The 18,152-nt window shown below is 40.4% G+C and overlaps 1 protein-coding gene across 5 annotated transcripts in view; it reads left to right on the top strand.

The window, feature by feature from the left end:
- Positions 1–16,178, top strand: part of MB21D2 (Mab-21 domain containing 2) — a 120,394-nt gene extending 104,216 nt beyond the window's left edge. For 4 of the 5 annotated variants that reach the window (XM_002758204.7, XM_054245481.2, XM_035274821.3 and 1 more), the window contains one exon: positions 13,371–16,178. In XM_002758204.7, the coding sequence (XP_002758250.1) occupies positions 13,371–14,635 (1,265 nt within the window). In that variant the 3' untranslated portion in view covers positions 14,636–16,178. Of the gene's footprint in view, positions 1–10,941; positions 11,115–13,370 lie in introns of those variants that run through there. The other variant, XM_035274820.3, reaches the window with a different exon arrangement.
- Positions 16,179–18,152: the final 1,974 nt, after the last annotated feature.

Raw genomic sequence — 18,152 nt, 5'->3', positions numbered from 1 at the left:
TATCAGTCTATCATCTGACATTGTCATCTTCTATAATGATAGAGTTTATTTCAGTAAACTCTGTCATTAGGCTACACCATCTATTGATTTAGCTTACTCTGCTGAACTCCTGTCTCAGGGTGGGAGATACACAGGTCATCAGAGGGATACTTGACAGGTAAACACATAATTGATAATTGGTGTAAACACTACAGTAAAGAAAGTATGGGCCAGGCACAGTGGCTCATGCCTGTAATCCCAGTACTTTGGGAGGCCAAGGCGGGTGGATCATTTGAGGTCAGGAGTTGGAGACCAGCCTGACCAACCTGGTGAAACCCTGTCTCTACTAAAAATACAAAAATTAGCCGGGTGTGGTGGCACGCACCTGAGTCCCAGCTACTCGGGAGGCTGAGGCAGGAGTTGGTTGAACCTGGGAGGTGGAGGTTGCAGTAAGCCAAAATTGTGCCACCTCACTCCAGCCTGGGCAATAGAGTGGGACTCCCATCTCCACGGGAAAAAAAAGTAAAGAAAGTACAGACAAAATGTGATTGAATGAATAGACTAAACATATCATTTAGAATTTCTGTACAATTTAAATTTGCCTTGAGGGTTTTATGTATGAGTAAAGTGAGTCCATTTGAGCAAAGCTCCACCCTGAAGGTTGGTTCCTGGAGTAAGCTCTTTTTTTATGCACTCTCCCCAACTTAATCCCCATTGTTCTCTTTGGAAGTTAAGGAAGAAATGCCTGTATCCGAAGAATATATGGATTTTCACCTCGCCACAGCTTTCCAGAGATCTTAACATGTCTGCTGAGAAGTGGCAAGAATTGAAATAACAGAGCAAGAAATAATAGGGAAGTTGCTAACTGTAAATGCACAGAAAAGCAAGCTTGCTAATCCGAGAAGGCTAATGAACTCTTTTCGAGAATTGTTCTCAGATCTAGTTTTAATACGACATATCATGGATCTATAACTGATTGTGGGAAAGAACGAGTAATGCATTGTCATTAGCTTACACTTCCAGGTTCATGGCCAGTTGTACATATGAAATATTGTAATTTCATCAAGAATTATTAACAGACACGAGCCTGTCTGTCCCTGCTTTACACCCCCCTCCACCTACTACAGTTCTAGAAACAAGGATTACTTTGCCATGGGAGTTTACTTGGGAGGTAGTACTAAGAAACAGGAGTGAGGGAATAGAGCAATTCAGACAGGCGAGAAAAGCCAATAAAGGTCCTGTCCATTCATAAGCTATTGAATGGGTTAATCTGAGAAGTTGTGTAGAACCCAATGTAGAATCGCCCACAGAGTCTGGGGAAGCTAGGGCATTTATCTACTGATTCTGCCCCACTGGTTGACAGTTGCCCCCTTCCCACCCCCATATCAGTTCTCTTGCATTAACTCCCCCGTACTTCCTGGCAGTGGCTGGAGAGGGGTATAGTCAGTGGCCCTTGAGGAGAGGGTCTGGCAACATCTGGTGGACTGCCTGTCACAGCTTCAAGTGAATCCAGGGGTGGGCTGGGGACACAGGGCAGGATGCACAAAGTCACACACACACACACACACACACTAGGAAAAATGTAAATTAAAGTGCAGTCTGTGATAATAAGGAACTATTACTTTTGTTTAGATATGAGGATGGTGGTTATACTTAAAAATCTTTAGACAGATGTCTTTAGACAAATGTCTTTGTCTAACTGAGAAAGTATTGTTTATGAGTAAAATTATAGATTGGGATTTACCTTATCTTGCAAAAAAATTGGGATAAATGAAATAAGAATGGCAAACGTAATTGTTGAAGTTTGGTGATGGATACATAGGAATTCATTATACCATTATCTCTACTATTGTGTATGTTTGAAAATTTCTGAATTAAACAGTAAAACAAGTTAGTAAACTTGTCTGAAGTAAGACAGGGTCTTCTTTGACTAGCCAATAATAGTTTGTAAGTTCTTTAGAGGAGGCTTCTTTATCTAAATTGGGATCATTTTTAAGCTAATTTAGCAAATTCGAATGTGTAGTATAGATCCCCAATCCCGGTCTCTTTTAAATGGATACTGACACATTTTTTTAGGGTGCTGGTCACAGGAGCATTATCTCTTATGACAGTTTGATGGATACCAGTTTTTGTTTGTTTTTAGAGAAGACACAGAATTCTTTGTTTCTTTCTCTGTATTTCAATGTGCCTGATACGGGTTTTGTACAGAGACAAAATGTGACTGTAATAGATACTGCTGTGTCTGAAAAGGGAAAAGACTTTCTTGCTTCAGAGTTCAATACGAGTTTCTAGCTTTGTGGTCAGTATGTTTTTGGCTATCATGTTGCTGGCTGCCTCCACCTGTCTCCTTAACCTAGTAGTAGAAACTTAGGGGATATGACCTTCAAATTAAGGCTCTGATGTTGGGTTAAAATAACAAATCAGACTGTGCGTCTGAATATGTGGTAATATTTTCAGAGTTTGTCCTGGAGGCCTGAAAGAATTTCAAGGATGCTGTTGTGATTAAAACACTTGTGGAATGTTCTTTGAAAATTGTGCAAGAGCTAAGTATGCAACACATATGCACATGCACACATGTGCTGCACCTAGCTGTATGTCATGGCACTAAGTACCTTTTTGTAATGTCATTTATAATCATGTCTTTCCTATGATCCTTTACCCATTTGCTCATATACTTTATTCCCCAGAGATGACTACAGTCAGTTTTTAGTCTGCTTTAGAATCTGTTTACACCAAAATAGAATTTGTTTCATTTTTGGATGGAGAAATAAATTTCTACTTCCTGTTTTCTGTACTGTCTATGTGGAAATTTTAAAGTCCCAAGGTATTACATTGTTTATTCTCTCCTAGAAAAGCCCATTTCATGCAGAAAAGCAGCATAGGATCAACCTGAATTTGGATCCCAGGTCAGCTATCATGGCCATAAACAATTTATTTGGCTGCTATTTTTGAAAAAATTTCCTTATCTGTAAAATGGGGACACTATTTCTCACTTGAAAAGGCTAAGAAGATTGAATGAGATGACACAGGTAAGGCATTCGGCCTGTGCGTTAGCGCATGGTAGTGGCATGGATTATTTGTGCCCTTCACAGAGAGCCCTTGTCATGATATGTATGTGCCTCAAACATGTACTATCAGTTCAGCTCTTCTTTTGCTCTTAGGTGTGTCATTGCTAGTATTAGTTATCTCTTTGTAAATTGGTAAAGTCAGCTGGAGGATGTGACAGCAGTGGAGGTGTAGGTTACAAATGACACAGAGTAGGCCAGATGAGAAGGAAGGGCAGCATCCAGCATTTGGACTTAATGCTCAGATTTGATCTTCTTACAGCCACTGTTACTGGACCCATACTGGATGGTCATAGGTGGCTATAGAAGTCTGCTTTATAGTTGTCTGTCTTCGGTAGTAGGTTCTTGTGATGGGCAGCCAACTTGGAAGACGTCTATACCGAGCCTCCATCCCTGCTGAAAGTTCTGATTGATCTTCTCTTGGGATAGGCAAGGTACTGCCTCCACAGCCAACATTGTTAGAAAATTCTACCTGATGGATGAGTTTACAACATGACACAGAAAACTTCTCTCTGTGTTCCACTTAGCAAAACCATGTAGGTAAATTCCACTTCTCCTTTACTAGCACAACTTAGCAAATATTGGAAGATGGCTCTCATAGCCTTTTTGAATTTTCTATTCTTCAGGCTAAACAATTTTTACTCCTCCACTTCCTCTTCTGCATTTTGGCTAGGACCACATTCATTTCCTTTAGTGGTATTATCTCAGCTTATAATCACGTTATTCACGTGTAATTATCTGATTGGCACGGGAGCTATTCACGCTGCATATCACAGATTCCCATCTCTCCCAGCATATGGTAGAATTGTGCTATCTTCCATGGCTTGGGTGGGACCATGTGACCAGTTTTGACCGATGATTTGTTCATAAAAATTATGTATGTCATTTCCACGCCAGAGCATATAACTGCGGAAAAGAGAACCTCCAGAGCCGTCTTTGCCTCCACTGGAGTGACTGTGAAGTTCTTTCCTGACAAGGCTTGCTCTATCCATCTGGGTCTTCAATTAAGGAAAGAAAAGCACCCCCGTCTCTCCTGCCCCACTCACCCTGATGGTCATTTAGTGTGAATAAAAAATAAAACTGTGTTGTTCTGAATCACTGAGATTAGCTTTGTTACTCAGCCTAACTTCATCTATCCTGACTGGTACAGTTAACGTTTGGCTTTCTCACTGAATAATCAGCATTATACAGTGAGGACAGTGTCTGTTTCTCTTCACCTTTGTGACTTCAGTGCCTAGCCCATTACTAGCTCATAGGAGACGCTCATACTTACTGTGTGAATAAATAGAATCTGAGTTTTGAATCCTATCTTCATCCTTGTTACAGTATCTTGGACTTGGCCTACTTCATTATTTTTCTTCTGAAACGTAGACTTTCCCTCCCATTCTCCTCCCCAGTTAAACACAGCTTTCCAGTTTTGGAGTAATTAAGTAGTTTACATGTGCATCCCAAAGTGAGAAACGAATGGAAACTGGACCCAGCTGGGTCACAGGCAAAGAGTCAGTGAAGGGGTACAGTTGACTTAATTCTGAACATCTCCATCGCAAGCTTATGGGTTCTTGTGAAGATCAGGAGAGCATTAATGTGTTCATCTGATATATTTCTGTATCCTTATGTAGCTGTTTGACACCATATTGGCATTACTCTTGCTTTTCACTTACTTTTTGTTTTTTTGGACTTTCAAAAATGAGCCTTCTAAAGTAAACACTCTTATAAATTGTCAATCTGTAACATTTGTACCCTATTGTGACTTTGGGAAGCTGCTAGGTAGGGCGTATAAGACTCTCTTTTGAGTCTTGCCTGTAAGTTCTGAATGGCAAAAACCATGGGTTGTTAAACTATCCTAAGTACTGAAAAGAAAGAAAGGGCAGGACTTATTTGATGGGAAAGAATATATTGATAATATATTGATATGTATATGCATGTGCCAACAAACCCTGTTTACCGATTGCCAGCTAAGCACAAAATTACACACTAAGTAATTTGTTGTGCATTTTCTCATTTTATTCCCATGGCCACCCAATGAACTTGTCATTGTTCTACAGTCTCATTTAAGGAAGCCAAGACCCACAGTGGTTGATGTTGGTCATGAGTGGATTAGACTTGAGTCCAGGTCTAACTCATGTTCACTGTTTAAAATCGCTAAGTAGACTTTGACAAAGCCCACCAATTTTTAAGAACTCCAGTTTTAATTTTTAAGAAGGAAAATAATAGAAGATTGGAGAGGGATTCTTTTCTTCCTGTCATTTAGATTATTACTAAACACTTTTATACATACATGTTGACAGGATTTCATATTGTGTGGCAAATTCCATTATCCTCGGTTGTGCTTAATGAGGTATTCAAGTTGATTGAAAGCAGTGGTACACACAAAAAGCAGGTGCCTTTTTATCTAAAGTCTGTACTAGCAATGCAGTAAATAAACCTTGACCACAGGGAGGTTATAAATGTCATCTAAGACAGGATCTTTCATTTGCTACGCTTTTTCATGAGTTACAGTGCCAAATGCTTTACAGTTGACCCTTGAACAACAGACGTTTGAACTTCACAGGTCCACTTGTAGGTGGGTATTTTTCAATCAAATGCAGATTGAAAATACACTATTTGCAGAATATGAAACCCACTTAGACAGAGGACCAACTTGTTGTATAAGTGGATTCCACAAGGTCAACTATGGGACTTTTGAGTATGCCCGCATTTTGGTCTCTGTAGGGGTTCCTGGAACCAAGGGACAATTGTGTATTGTTATCTTGTTTAGGAGGAAGGATACACCATGAACACAGCCCACAATGACAGTAGGTGTCAAAAGTGCTGACTTAGGAGTCCAGGTCAAGACCCTCCACTAGGATGGACAGGTTGTTCATTCCATGGGGAACCCGGGTGAGAGGACTAGAAAGGGCGAGAATCCAGCCTGCCATCTGCCTGCCACCCTGTGTGTTGTGCCACATGATGGCATCCACTCAGAGGAAGCAGCAGTGGCTAGCAGCAGTCTTGGTATAGCCAGGGGAGAGAATACTTCATTCGTTTCCCTTCATCTAACATGTTTTGTGTGCCTTGCATGTGCTAGAGGCTTTAAATAGATTATCTTGATTGCATCTTTAAAATAACTCTGTGGAATCTGTGTTATTTCTCTTCCAGTTTTATGTGTGGTAGGAAAAAGGAAGAACATATGGAGAAAATGAACTAAATATCTACTATGTGCTTAGACATTTCATAGCAATCCTGTAAGGGTGGGTTTTTATATACATTTGTTTACTTTTCATCAATTTGTTTTTAATGGATAAGAAATTGGAAGCTCAGGTTAATTTGTCAATCTCACTTAAATGATAAATGGCAAGCCCAGGACCCAAGCCCAAGCCTGTCCTGAGTCCAGTTTTCTTGCATACATATCAGTATCAAAATGGGGAAATACCAAGAAAGATTCCTTTGGAGAGACATCTTTTATATCAGTCCTAATATATATATATATATATATTCTGGTCAATAGGGCATTGCCATTACCATACATGAATGAATCAGTTTTCTAAAAAAATAAAATTATATGCAGTTGTCTCAGATTATGCAAAGTAAAACAGACTCTTTGACATACAAAACATATTATCATAATTGTGAGTACTAATAACTCAGAATATATTGAAACACTGGAGAGCTCCATTTTTGTCTTCTGTATTTCCAGGGTCTTACAGTCTATTTGGGAATACTAATGGCTCTATCAAGGCAGATCAGGCCTGTTCTTCCTTATGATAAATGTGGATGGTCAGACATGTTCTGCCACTTGTCCAAGGTTACCAAGTACCAGCTCAGTCAGGAGACCCCCACCCAGGTGGCGCTAAAGGCAGTGAGAGGCCAGACACCCAGAGAGAATGGCCAAGTGGGTCTATCTGGGAGGCTAGCAGCCTATTGAGCTGACAGCCTCAGGGGCTGACAGCACCCCAGGCTGAAGGCCCCAAGCAGATTCTGATCCACATATTTATTGTCTCTTGACAGGTGATTCTTATTAATAAATGGGTGTTCTGTATTTACTCATAACTCAAAGTATATACCAAGTAGGCAGCTGTGAACTGCTTACCACTAATTGCACACTAAAAGGTATTCTCCACTAGGGAGCCATGGGGGCAGGGTAAACTTAATGTTTCTCAGCACAAGGTCCCACTAAAGATTTGACCAATGAAAATGTAAAGCTGGCACATTGCTATGCCCTGAGACCTCGGCTACTTCCCTCTTAAGCCATTCTGCACTCACGTCAAGTCAGATCGTTTTCAGTGGGAGATCCGTATGTATGTGCCATTCCAATCTTTGCAGCAAATGTTGCAATGCAGCAATGCTGATAATCTGTCACTAAGGCTGTATGACCCCAAATGAGTGATTTCTCCTCTTGGAACCAGTTTTTTCTTCAGATAGATGATTTCTGGGCATAAATGAGGAAAGGGCTAAAACCTTTTCCACCTGGGGTCACTAAGAATTCCATATATTAGTGACTTTCATAGGAAAAGGTCACCATGGCCACATCTCAGATGTTTCTCAGAATGTCAAGTAAGCTTGACAGAAATACTTCCTCCCTTGAAACATAAACCATAATATTTTTATAGGAAGGTTTTATATTGTTTATTGTCAACTGAGGAGACTTACCCTAGGGGATGCATCAAAATCAAAGAAGGACTTTGTCAACGTCATCCCACCTGCCTCCCATTAAAACCCACTGCCAGAATAAGGCACCGTTCATTATTGGTATGTGCTGCACAAGTTGGAGCCATTGTTTTTATATGAAACATTGAATATTGCTGAGATATTCAGGCATATATAGATATACTCGAAGGTATATAAAAAGGTCAAATTTATCTAATTTTGTAATTTTATAAGACATAAAAAATTATACTTCTTTTATAAATTTTTCTCCCTTCAACGTGTGTGTGTGTATGTGTGTGTGTGTGTGTGTGTGTGTGTGTGTGTATTTTAAAGAAATCTATACAAATACTATTTTGACTTATCTACTTAGTATTTCTTGAACTCTCCATTTGCGTTTTCATAGACTTACTGGGATGGGGTTCTGAAGACGGCCAGAAATGATACTTACTTTTTGTGCTCTAGTATTAACAATCTGGCATTATATGTTTGAATAATGAAGGTTTACAATTTCAATTTATGGAATATGATATAGTTTTATTCAATAGAACATGAAGTCAGGGACAGAGTTCCATTTTTCACTTGATATTCTAAAGGTAATCAGCAGATAGCTAAAAGGATGACATGAAACACATTCCTTAAACTTAGGACCCAGGTATCTATATAAAAGGGTGTTGTTAAGATATTCTTAAGTAGGCTGGGCGCAGTGGCTCGTGCCTGTAATCCCAGCACTTTGGGAGGCTGAAGCGGGTGGATCACGAGGCCAAGAGATCAAGACCAGCCTGGCCAACATGGTGAAACCTTGTCTCTACTAAAGATACAAAAATTAGTTGGGTGTGGTGGCACGTGCCTATAGTTCCAGCTACTTGGCAGGAGAATTGCTTGAACCAGGGAGGCGGAGGTTGCAGTGAGTCAAGATCATGTCACTGCGCTCCAGCCTGGCGACAGAGAGACTCTGTCTCCAAAAAAAAGAAAAGATATTCTTTAGTAAAAACTATGAAATATATCAAAACCAAGGAGTGGAGAATTATAGGAAAGGAGGTTGAGTGGCAGTTTTACTTAAGAGCAAGCATATGCCAGTGCTTCCATGAAAAGAAGAGACCCACCCAAGGGAATAAGTTATTCTCTATCCTTCCTTTTCATTTTTGCTGCTAACAAGCTCAGTAGTATATGTGCATCTTCCTTTTGTTCCCACTCACAGCTTTGGATAATCTAAAGCTAAACAGCCATAGTCACTAGATCTAACCTCCTGTAATTATACAAAAAAACCTTAGATCAGTTCAGAGATGGCCCTTGTTGGAACTGATCCCTATAGCCAAAGTGTGCAGTTGAAAATTTTTCCTCCTCTGTCTTTTTCCCTTCCAGCCCTGTCTGTATTTTGGTTGCATGGCAACCCATCTGCCATGATAGCTGATGTCAGCTCATTTTCACTTAAACTTAGCCCAGGAAAGTTTTCAAGGAAGACATTTTTGGGCTTGTGTAACGCTGGAGAAGGCTCCGGTTGTGTTACCGTATCATTTGTAAAACTGCAGACTAATGGGCTCAGGGAGGCTAAATGGAAATGTGGATGTCCGAAGGGATTAGCTTCTGGAACAGTGTGGCCTCAGGGACTTTGTTTAACTTCCAGGAGCTTAGTAAATGAATGTCTGCAATATTCTCTCTGCTGCTAAAGGTCTTTCTTCACTTTAGAAGGAATAAGAAATGTTCAAAATTATCCTACCTCCTGAATATTAGAATTTAGCCAAATACTTCATATTGGCTCCCTTGGATAAAGGGTCAACATTTTAACGAGATGGAAAAGCATCAGTTGGGAGGAAAGAGAATGTGTTTTTCATGGGCAGGAGTTTTGTAGTATCTATATTGACAAGTGAAAACAGGTTAAAACTTCTTAAATCCAGCAGAGGGCAGAAGGGAGTTTCAGCTATGGCTTACCTAAAACTATGAACAAAATTGTGACAATCCCAGGCAAAATTGAGTGGCATTTTTGTATAGAAATTATCTCTAGGTTGTTAAGGCACAAATTACCTTGATTATACAGGCAAGTCTTAGCTGGTGTGCCCAAAGCCAGTTTTCTTCTGTCCAGGACAAAAGGATATATAGGATTTTGAGTTAGTTATGCCTAAGAGGAGACAGCAGTGTGGTATTCAATAACAATATCACTTTAATTGATTCAGATATTATTAACTAACCACAACACAGCATTTCACAGTATTTCTCATGTGTATTTATGGCATTCTGAATGCTAGAGTGAAAGAATGTTTGAAATAAGGACTAAACTATTTCATTATCAAATGTATCTCACTGAAAGTGACTGTTTCAACATGAGTCCAAAAATAATGAAAATGATTTTCACTAATCTGGAATCTGAGAAATCAATTTTATCCTTTAAGGCAATAACCAAAACATGGGGTGGTAGTATTTCTTTACATGGAAAGGTAAGGTTAATATTAAAACATGACATTTGATAAATGGATCTTTGTCTTGGTGTTTATAAGAACTTTCCAGATTAAGTTTGGCTTTAAAAAGCCACTTTTAAAAGGAAAAACGTATTTTCCATGCTGAATTTTTAGTGTTTTCGCTTGGGTAGTATGTAGTACTTTCTGTTTTGCTTGGATCGTATTTAGTGTAGTATGTTGGGTTTCTCAGGAAGCAGCCTCTGAAATGGAGTTAGGATGTAGGTGAGGCAGCACCCTTGGGATCTACAGCTGTGGAAGAGAGGAAGAGGCAGGTTCAAGTAGGAGAGGCTGTTTCTCTGCAGGCACGTCATTCGCCACAGCCAACCCCACTGGGAACTCAGCATTTGAACAGCCCTTGGGAATATCCTGAGCTGGGACCCTCGCACACTGATCAGTTACTGCACTGATCAGTGCACCTGCAACCCCCATCAGCCACAGGACCTGACCTTGGTTAAGACGGCCTTTTGCAGCTGAGACAATCCTTAAGGGATAGCATTGAATCGGCTTGGATAAGCCCTTTATTGAAAAGGGACCTGGAAGCCATATCACAGTGCAGATAGTGTGAGAAACAGCCAAGAAGTCAGGTGTGCTGGATGTTCTTTTTGATGAATTGTTGACACTATAATGTTGGCTAACTTGTTGTTTTTAAAAGAAAATAACTTGCCATATTTCTGTGTGTAAGGAAATGGTACTAAATAAGTTACATTTTCTTGGTTAATTTGATTAAAAAAATAGAATTTTAAAGAGTGAAAAAGAGCACATTTTAATAAATGAGCATTAAATTTTAAAGTATAACTCTCTTAGTTCATTCAGGCTGTTATGTCAAAGTACCTAGACGGAGTAGCTTATTAACAACAAGGATTTATTTCTCACCATTCTGGAGGTCAAGAAAGTCAATATCAAGGTGCCTGCAGATTCATTGTCCGGCGAGGGATGGCTTCTTGGTTTACAGATGGCTGTCTTTTCGCTGTGTCCTCACACAGCAGAAGGGGTGAGGAAGTTCTCTCAGGTTTCTTTTATAAGGGTAGCGGTCTCACACATGCCTAATCACTTACCAAGGCCCCAACTCCTAATACTGTCACATTGGAAGTTGGGATTTCAACATGTGGTTGGGGACACAAACATTCAGAGTATAACAATAATGGTAACAAAACACATGTACATGGTTTTATTTGATTTGGGATTGTCCTGTGAACAGCAAACCATGAATTATAATGAATACTGGAATATTATAATAGTTGGTGGTAGGTCTTTATGATCTTTGGGGAAACACTGTTAAATAAATCACAGGATGACGCTGGTAGTTTGTTAGATAATCAAGCATAAGCAAGTATATAATAAAGGAGAGAATGTATATATCGTTTGTGGAACAATCATTTAAGTCTAGCCTTTAAGTATTTATGTTAATTACATCTATCATTCTGTCTACCTATTAGTTTCATGCATTCGTTCCTTTATCATTTACTCATAGCTTCAATTAAGTGCCTACTGCATGCATGGAGTCTTCTGTGCCTGTTTAATGCATGAGACATGGTTCTCTCAAAGGACTCACAATCTCGTCAAAAATCACATTTGTTAATATCACCACGAATTTAATCAGAAACGTATACAGTTCAGGAAGATGTTAACGCTCATGGTGAAGAGTTTTCTGAAGTTAATTTTCTCTTAGAAGTTTCAGTTTTATCATCAGCAATAAATATTGTCAGTAGTTTCCCTGAAGCCAGGCTCATTTTGTTCATCTTTGAAGAGAATGTCTGCCAAATACCCAAGATTAAATAGCCACAGTTTTCAGTTGTTCTTTAAAGTAAAAATGGTGTTTCATGAGCAAAGAAGCTGGTTCAGCTCACAACTCAGTTACGTGAGTGCTTTTCCTGAAGACAGATTTCCTATTTCAGTATGAGGAAGAGAGATTTTATGGTTACTTCCATTTCATCACACAGACTATTAGGAACATACTCTTTCTTTTTTTTTTTTTTGAGACGGAGTTTCGCTCTTGTTACCCAGGCTGGAGTGCAATGGCGCAATCTCGGCTCACCGCAACCTCCGCCTCCTGGGTTCAGGCAATTCTCCTGCCTCAGCCTCCCAGGTAGCTGGGATTACAGGCTCGTGCCACCGTGCCCAGCTAATTTTTTGTATTTTTTTAGTAGAGACGGGGTTTCACCATTTTGACCAGGATGGTCTCGATCTCATGACCTTGTGATCCACCTGCCTCGGCCTCCCAAAGTGCTGGGATTACAGGCTTGAGCCACCGTGCCCGGCCAGGAAGATACTCTTTCTAATGGCTCAAAGATTGAGATTTAATAAAATAACTTACTTTCCTTCTCCATCCAGGATTTTCTCAAGTAAAACTGGATTTAAAAAAAATATACTAATACGTGTCATTGGTAAAGAACCCACTGACTGCTTTGGCATCAACATCTTGGCTGCTATTAAGTCACCGGCAGTTTTATCCTCCATTGTTTTGCACCATTAGTACACATGTCAACACAGTAAAAAACTCAAACAAGACTGGGCATGGTGGCTCATGCCTGTAATGCCAGCACTTTGGAAGCCAAGGTGGGAGAATTGCTTGAGGCCAGGAATTTGAGACCAGCCTGGGCAATATAGCAAGACCCTGTCTCTTAAAAAAAAAAAAAAAAAAGTCAAACAATGTGTTAGTATTATTATAAAGAGAGTTATAACCTCACTACCCCTTCAAAGTGTCTGCAGCCCACATTGAGAACAGCTGGTACAATGAAAAGTGTAAGTGCAAAGAGCCTGGGAGGAAAACTGCTTTGGCAAGAGGTAAAAAAGGCCTATCCTCATATGATGGCAGGAGATATGGAGAACAGGGAAGGCAGTGAGAAACCCTGGCAGGGGTTCCATGGAAAAGATTTGGCAGTAGAAGGGCAGCGAGGAGTTGACATTTACTGAGGTTTTTTGGTCTGGATAACTGGGTGGATGGCAATTGCATTAACAGAGGTGATGACTGGGGGTGGAGGGGCCCTGGTTTATTGAAAATGATACTGCTTTTCACTGAGAGAGAAAAATCTATCATAATTCCTTCACTTGGAAAAGGGCAGATTCTAGCACTAGTGAGTAAGTACTATCGGCCAGGTCTGTCAGGCAGCCTGAGATCTGGTTTTGTTATGATGAATGAATTTTGGTTCTTGGAACATCAGAGCATTCTGTATTCATGCATAAGACTCTTATGTCGGTGCTTCCCATAATGGTGTTTTTTTTTTTTTTTTTTTCTTTTTTCTTCTAGGAATGGTGCAGAAGCTGGACCAAAAACTTCCAGTGGCAAATGAGTACCTGCTGCTCTCTGGAGGTGTCCGGGAAGGCGTGGTCGACCTGGACTTAGATGAGCTTAATGTCTACGCCCGGGGGACCGACTATGACATGGACTTTACCCTCTTGGTGCCAGCCCTCAAGCTGCATGACCGTAATCAGCCCGTGACACTCGACATGCGCCACTCAGCCTTGTGCCACTCTTGGCTGAGTCTTCGGCTCTTTGATGAGGGGACAATCAGTAAATGGAAAGACTGCTGCACCATCGTAGATCACATCAATGGTGCCACCAATTACTTCTTCTCACCTACCAAAGTGGCCGACTGGTTCTATGATTCTATCAGCGTTGTCCTATCAGAAATACAGAAGAAACCCCAGCGAGGGATGCCAAAGGTGGAAAAGGTAGAAAAAAATGGGACCATCATCTCCATCATTCTGGGTGTAGGGAGTAGTCGCATGTTGTACGATATTGTCCCTGTGGTATCTTTCAAAGGTTGGCCTGCAGTGGCCCAGAGCTGGCTCATGGAGAACCACTTTTGGGATGGGAAGATCACTGAGGAAGAGGTCATCAGTGGGTTTTACTTGGTACCTGCTTGCTCCTACAAGGGTAAGAAGGACAATGAATGGCGGCTGTCCTTTGCCAGGAGCGAGGTGCAGTTGAAGAAGTGCATCTCCAGCAGCCTCATGCAGGCTTATCAGGCCTGCAAAGCCATCATCATTAAACTGCTGTCCCGGCCCAAGGCTATCAGCCCCTATCACCTGCGGAGCATGATGCTCTGGGCTTGCGACAGACTTCCAGCCAACTACTTGGCCCAAGAGGACTATGCAGCCCACTTTTTGCTGGGCCTCATTGATGACCTGCAACACTGTCTGGTCAACAAGATGTGCCCCAATTACTTCATCCCTCAGTGCAACATGCTGGAACACCTGTCTGAGGAGACAGTCATGCTCCACGCCCGGAAGCTGTCCTCTGTGCGCTCAGACCCGGCAGAGCACTTGCGCACCGCCATTGAGCATGTCAAGGCAGCCAACCGGCTGACACTGGAGCTCCAGAGGCGAGGTAGCACCACCAGCATCCCCTCCCCACAATCTGACGGTGGGGACCCCAACCAGCCTGATGACCGTTTGGCTAAAAAACTGCAGCAGCTAGTGACTGAGAACCCAGGGAAGTCAATCTCTGTCTTTATCAACCCTGACGATGTCACAAGGCCCCATTTCAGAATTGACGACAAATTTTTCTGAGTGTTAGCTGACTTTTTTTTTTCCTGGTTCTTAGACTCTGATAATGTGTCGTGTGGTTTGTGTTGCTATCTTTCTGTTTTTTACACATCCAGCCTAGATTGGATTTGTTAAGAACAAATTTTGAGTTTCCTGGTTCTGCAGGATGGTGCAGGCTCTGAAACAGTATATTACTATTTCATATTCTGCCTCTGATTTCGTTGTTTACTTTTTGTAGTTATTGTCATGCTGCTTCGTTTGTAGGATCTTTTTTTTCTTTTTAAGGAGATCTTGAGCCATAGATGAAAATGCCCATGAGTCCTCTTGCTTTTTTCTGTTTCATACTTGATGCAAATTTGTTAATGGGTATGGGGAAACAAATCTCTTTCTTACACTTAAAGATTCTGTTGTATTATTTTTATTAATTTGTCTTTTTTTTTTAATGAGCTTTCACTACTACTGATATTTGAGAACCATACAAACCTGGGAACTACCTGGCATGTTAGCTGGATTTATTTATTTTGACCAGTGACCAGAGTAGTTTCCCCTTTTTCCACTGAGCAATGTAAACTTTGAAAGGGATAATACTACAAATGATGTTTTGGAGCAACTTCATTGAATGTAACTGTCCTCAAATCAGAGAACACTGGGTGGTTTGAAGAATGTGTTTGACAGTTTTCCAAACAGAATTAAGGTTTCCAAATGTTAGTTTTAGCATATGTAATTATTTGAAGCCTTATTTAAATCCTATTAAAGAACATACCATTATAATTATTATTTGCACTAATGAACTGTTTGCCATTGTCAGAATTGAAAAGTGTGTTTCAATATAAATTAACCATTCTTGAAATTCTATTTTTTTTTCATTTTGCCCATTTCTGTCTATCAGTGGAAGGATTGTTTGCATTTGCTTAGTTCTCCTTCAGTTGTGGGGTCCTGTTTTGCCCTCTTTGATATTCCTGGCTCCTGTCTTACTGAGAGAAGTTTTGAAAGCTTTATACATGTTGACTCCATGTAAACTGGGGAAAATACATACTTGATAAAGTGGGTGTCTTTGTATGTATTCCTTTTGGGGTCATAGAGATAAGCTTTTTTGTAAAGTCTCTACTCTTCCTGAGATTTTTAGGAAAACCAGTCGGAAGAACTTACAGTCCCCAAATAGAAGATCTCATGTCTGTTCAAAAATAGGTATTGCTATGGAGCAGGAACCAGGAAATATCGTGTCCTGTCTTCATTAATGAAGTTACTTGCCTGATTTAGGTGCTGCAGAGCATTGGCTCCCTGTTTTGGTATGGACTCATGGCAAACTGGTGTTTAAGAGGTCAGGAGGCCTACTGATCTTTCAGAGGACACCCATGATGTCTACTAATGGAAAGGTCAAGCAACGTTTTCATTTTGGTCTTGAATGTCCAAACTTATGGGTTGGATTTTGGCCAATTGAAATCAGACATTTGCGATCTTGGGTTTTTGCATGGAAATTATTGTAATGCTTATAAATGAAAATGAAATCATTCAACCATTTAAGTCAAACACAAAAATAATAAAAAGAAACATGCTGGCCTTGAAATTTTGTTGTTGTTAGTTTGTAATCTGGGAATTATTTTCTTAATAGTATTATACTAACAGCAATTTCCAATAAATACAGCTGTGGGCTTTCTACTGTCTTTCAGACCAGTTGTCCACATAGCGAACAACCAAGATTCAGCCTTCCTCTTTCCTCAGTTTTACTACTAGTGTCTACCCTCCACATAATTCTTGTCCCACTCAGGAAATGATTCCATCCCCAGCACTGGAAATGGATTGTAATTGGAAAAGCCAATCTGCACAAACCATTTCCCTGGCCACAAACATTAACAGGGGAGGCAGGAGGTATCACAGGATGCATGTCCCCGTCCGGGACATGCTCAACATTCCAAGCTGGAATGCCGAGAGAGAAACATGCACTCCCTCTGGATATGAAGGAGAAAGCATTTGGATTCTTTTGCTACCGACAAGTATCACACAATCATGGCTAGAGCTAGCTTTAGGATGAAGCCGACATTGGATGGCATTATGGAGAGCTGGGAATTAAAACATGACCCATCACATTCTCCAAGTCTGAGACCTCTCCTCCACTAGACTTTCTAGTTGAACGAGTCAACACTTAAGTTATTTTAGCCTGTGTGAATTTGGCTCAAGCCATCAAAATATTTAAACTGGTGTGCCAAACTACCTCAGTATATTTAAACTATTGTGTGGGTGTGTGTTCCCTTTCTTTCTGGGGATGGATATTAGGGTTATCCATATATTCTATCTAAGAGCTGGTTTATGCTATCTGATTTGATTAATTCAAAAAAATAGCCTCTGTAATAACTATGTTTCTGCTAAAGTCTGTTAGAAATATATCATTGTTTGACCATTACATTACACTTTGTAAATTAAAATAGTTATAAACCATCAAAGTAGTAAGCATATTCCAAATCTGGTGCTTTAAACTATAAACTACCTTAACTGTTCTCTGAACTGGTGTCTCAAATACACTTAGTAATATTTCTAATATTTTAAATGCTGTGTTTTCAGACAAAATTCCATTACAGATATAAAGAGAAACATAGTTTCAGTGATCCTCTTGGCCTTGTTTTGTTTTGGCCACTTCTAGTCCTAATGAATTCTTGGTTAAACTTCTCTAAAAAGGTCTAGAGAACCCTGGGCTCTAGTAATTTAAAAATCCTTAAAAAAAATTCCTGGAATTTCCTGTTGGTACCATAACCCAGGCTGGCTCAGATGTTGAGGGTAGGTAGAAATGGGATGTAATCTGATACCTTTTATTTGAAATTGAAGCAAATCATTGAATTACCAGTCTGTCCTTCTGAAGTTCAGAAGACTGGCTAAAATCACTTCTATTTCCAGCACAGAATAAAATGCCTTAAGGCTGGAGTCATAATTTTAACATTACTTATAGCTGACTTTTTGATCGGTGGGAGAGGGGTGGGTGATTTATAAGCTATTACTCAACAGGCCTTCAGTTCTCCAGTGAGGGCTGGTTTAACCTATTTTGAAAGGTTATTCTCGGCGCTCTGGGTTTCTCTTCTGAAATGCAAGGTCCAAAGATGCAAGTAAAAGTTGGTTTTGAGTAGATACAGCCGATTAGCACTTGACATTTAAAAAATATTTCTGAAATTACAGAATTATTTCAGAGAAAGTAAGAGGCAGGCATATGTGGCTAATCTTACTTCTGGGTGGTGAGGTGGGGGAAGTGAAAAGGAGGATAAGAGCCCCTGGTCACTTCACCACAGGCACACGCACACACGAGTGTGAGCACACGTTTTCATAACGCCCATTGGAGGTTTATTTGGGGTGACTTTTATAATGCACTTCCTTGAAGAATTAAGCCCCCTAGTCATGACTAAACGGTGGTTTGGAATCAGATCACTGCCTTGCTGAGAGGAGTTTTCTGACTTGGTGACTTGGAGTTCATTCTTTGCTGGTAATACTGGGAAGGAAAAGGAGGCATGTGTTGAGTAGGGGTGCTGGTCTCCTAGGGTCTGGGGGCTTCCCGTGG

Source organism: Callithrix jacchus, chromosome 15, assembly GCF_049354715.1.
Source record: "Callithrix jacchus isolate 240 chromosome 15, calJac240_pri, whole genome shotgun sequence".
Taxonomy (NCBI): Eukaryota; Metazoa; Chordata; class Mammalia; order Primates; family Cebidae; genus Callithrix; species Callithrix jacchus.
This window is presented reverse-complemented; position numbering and strand designations above follow the sequence as displayed.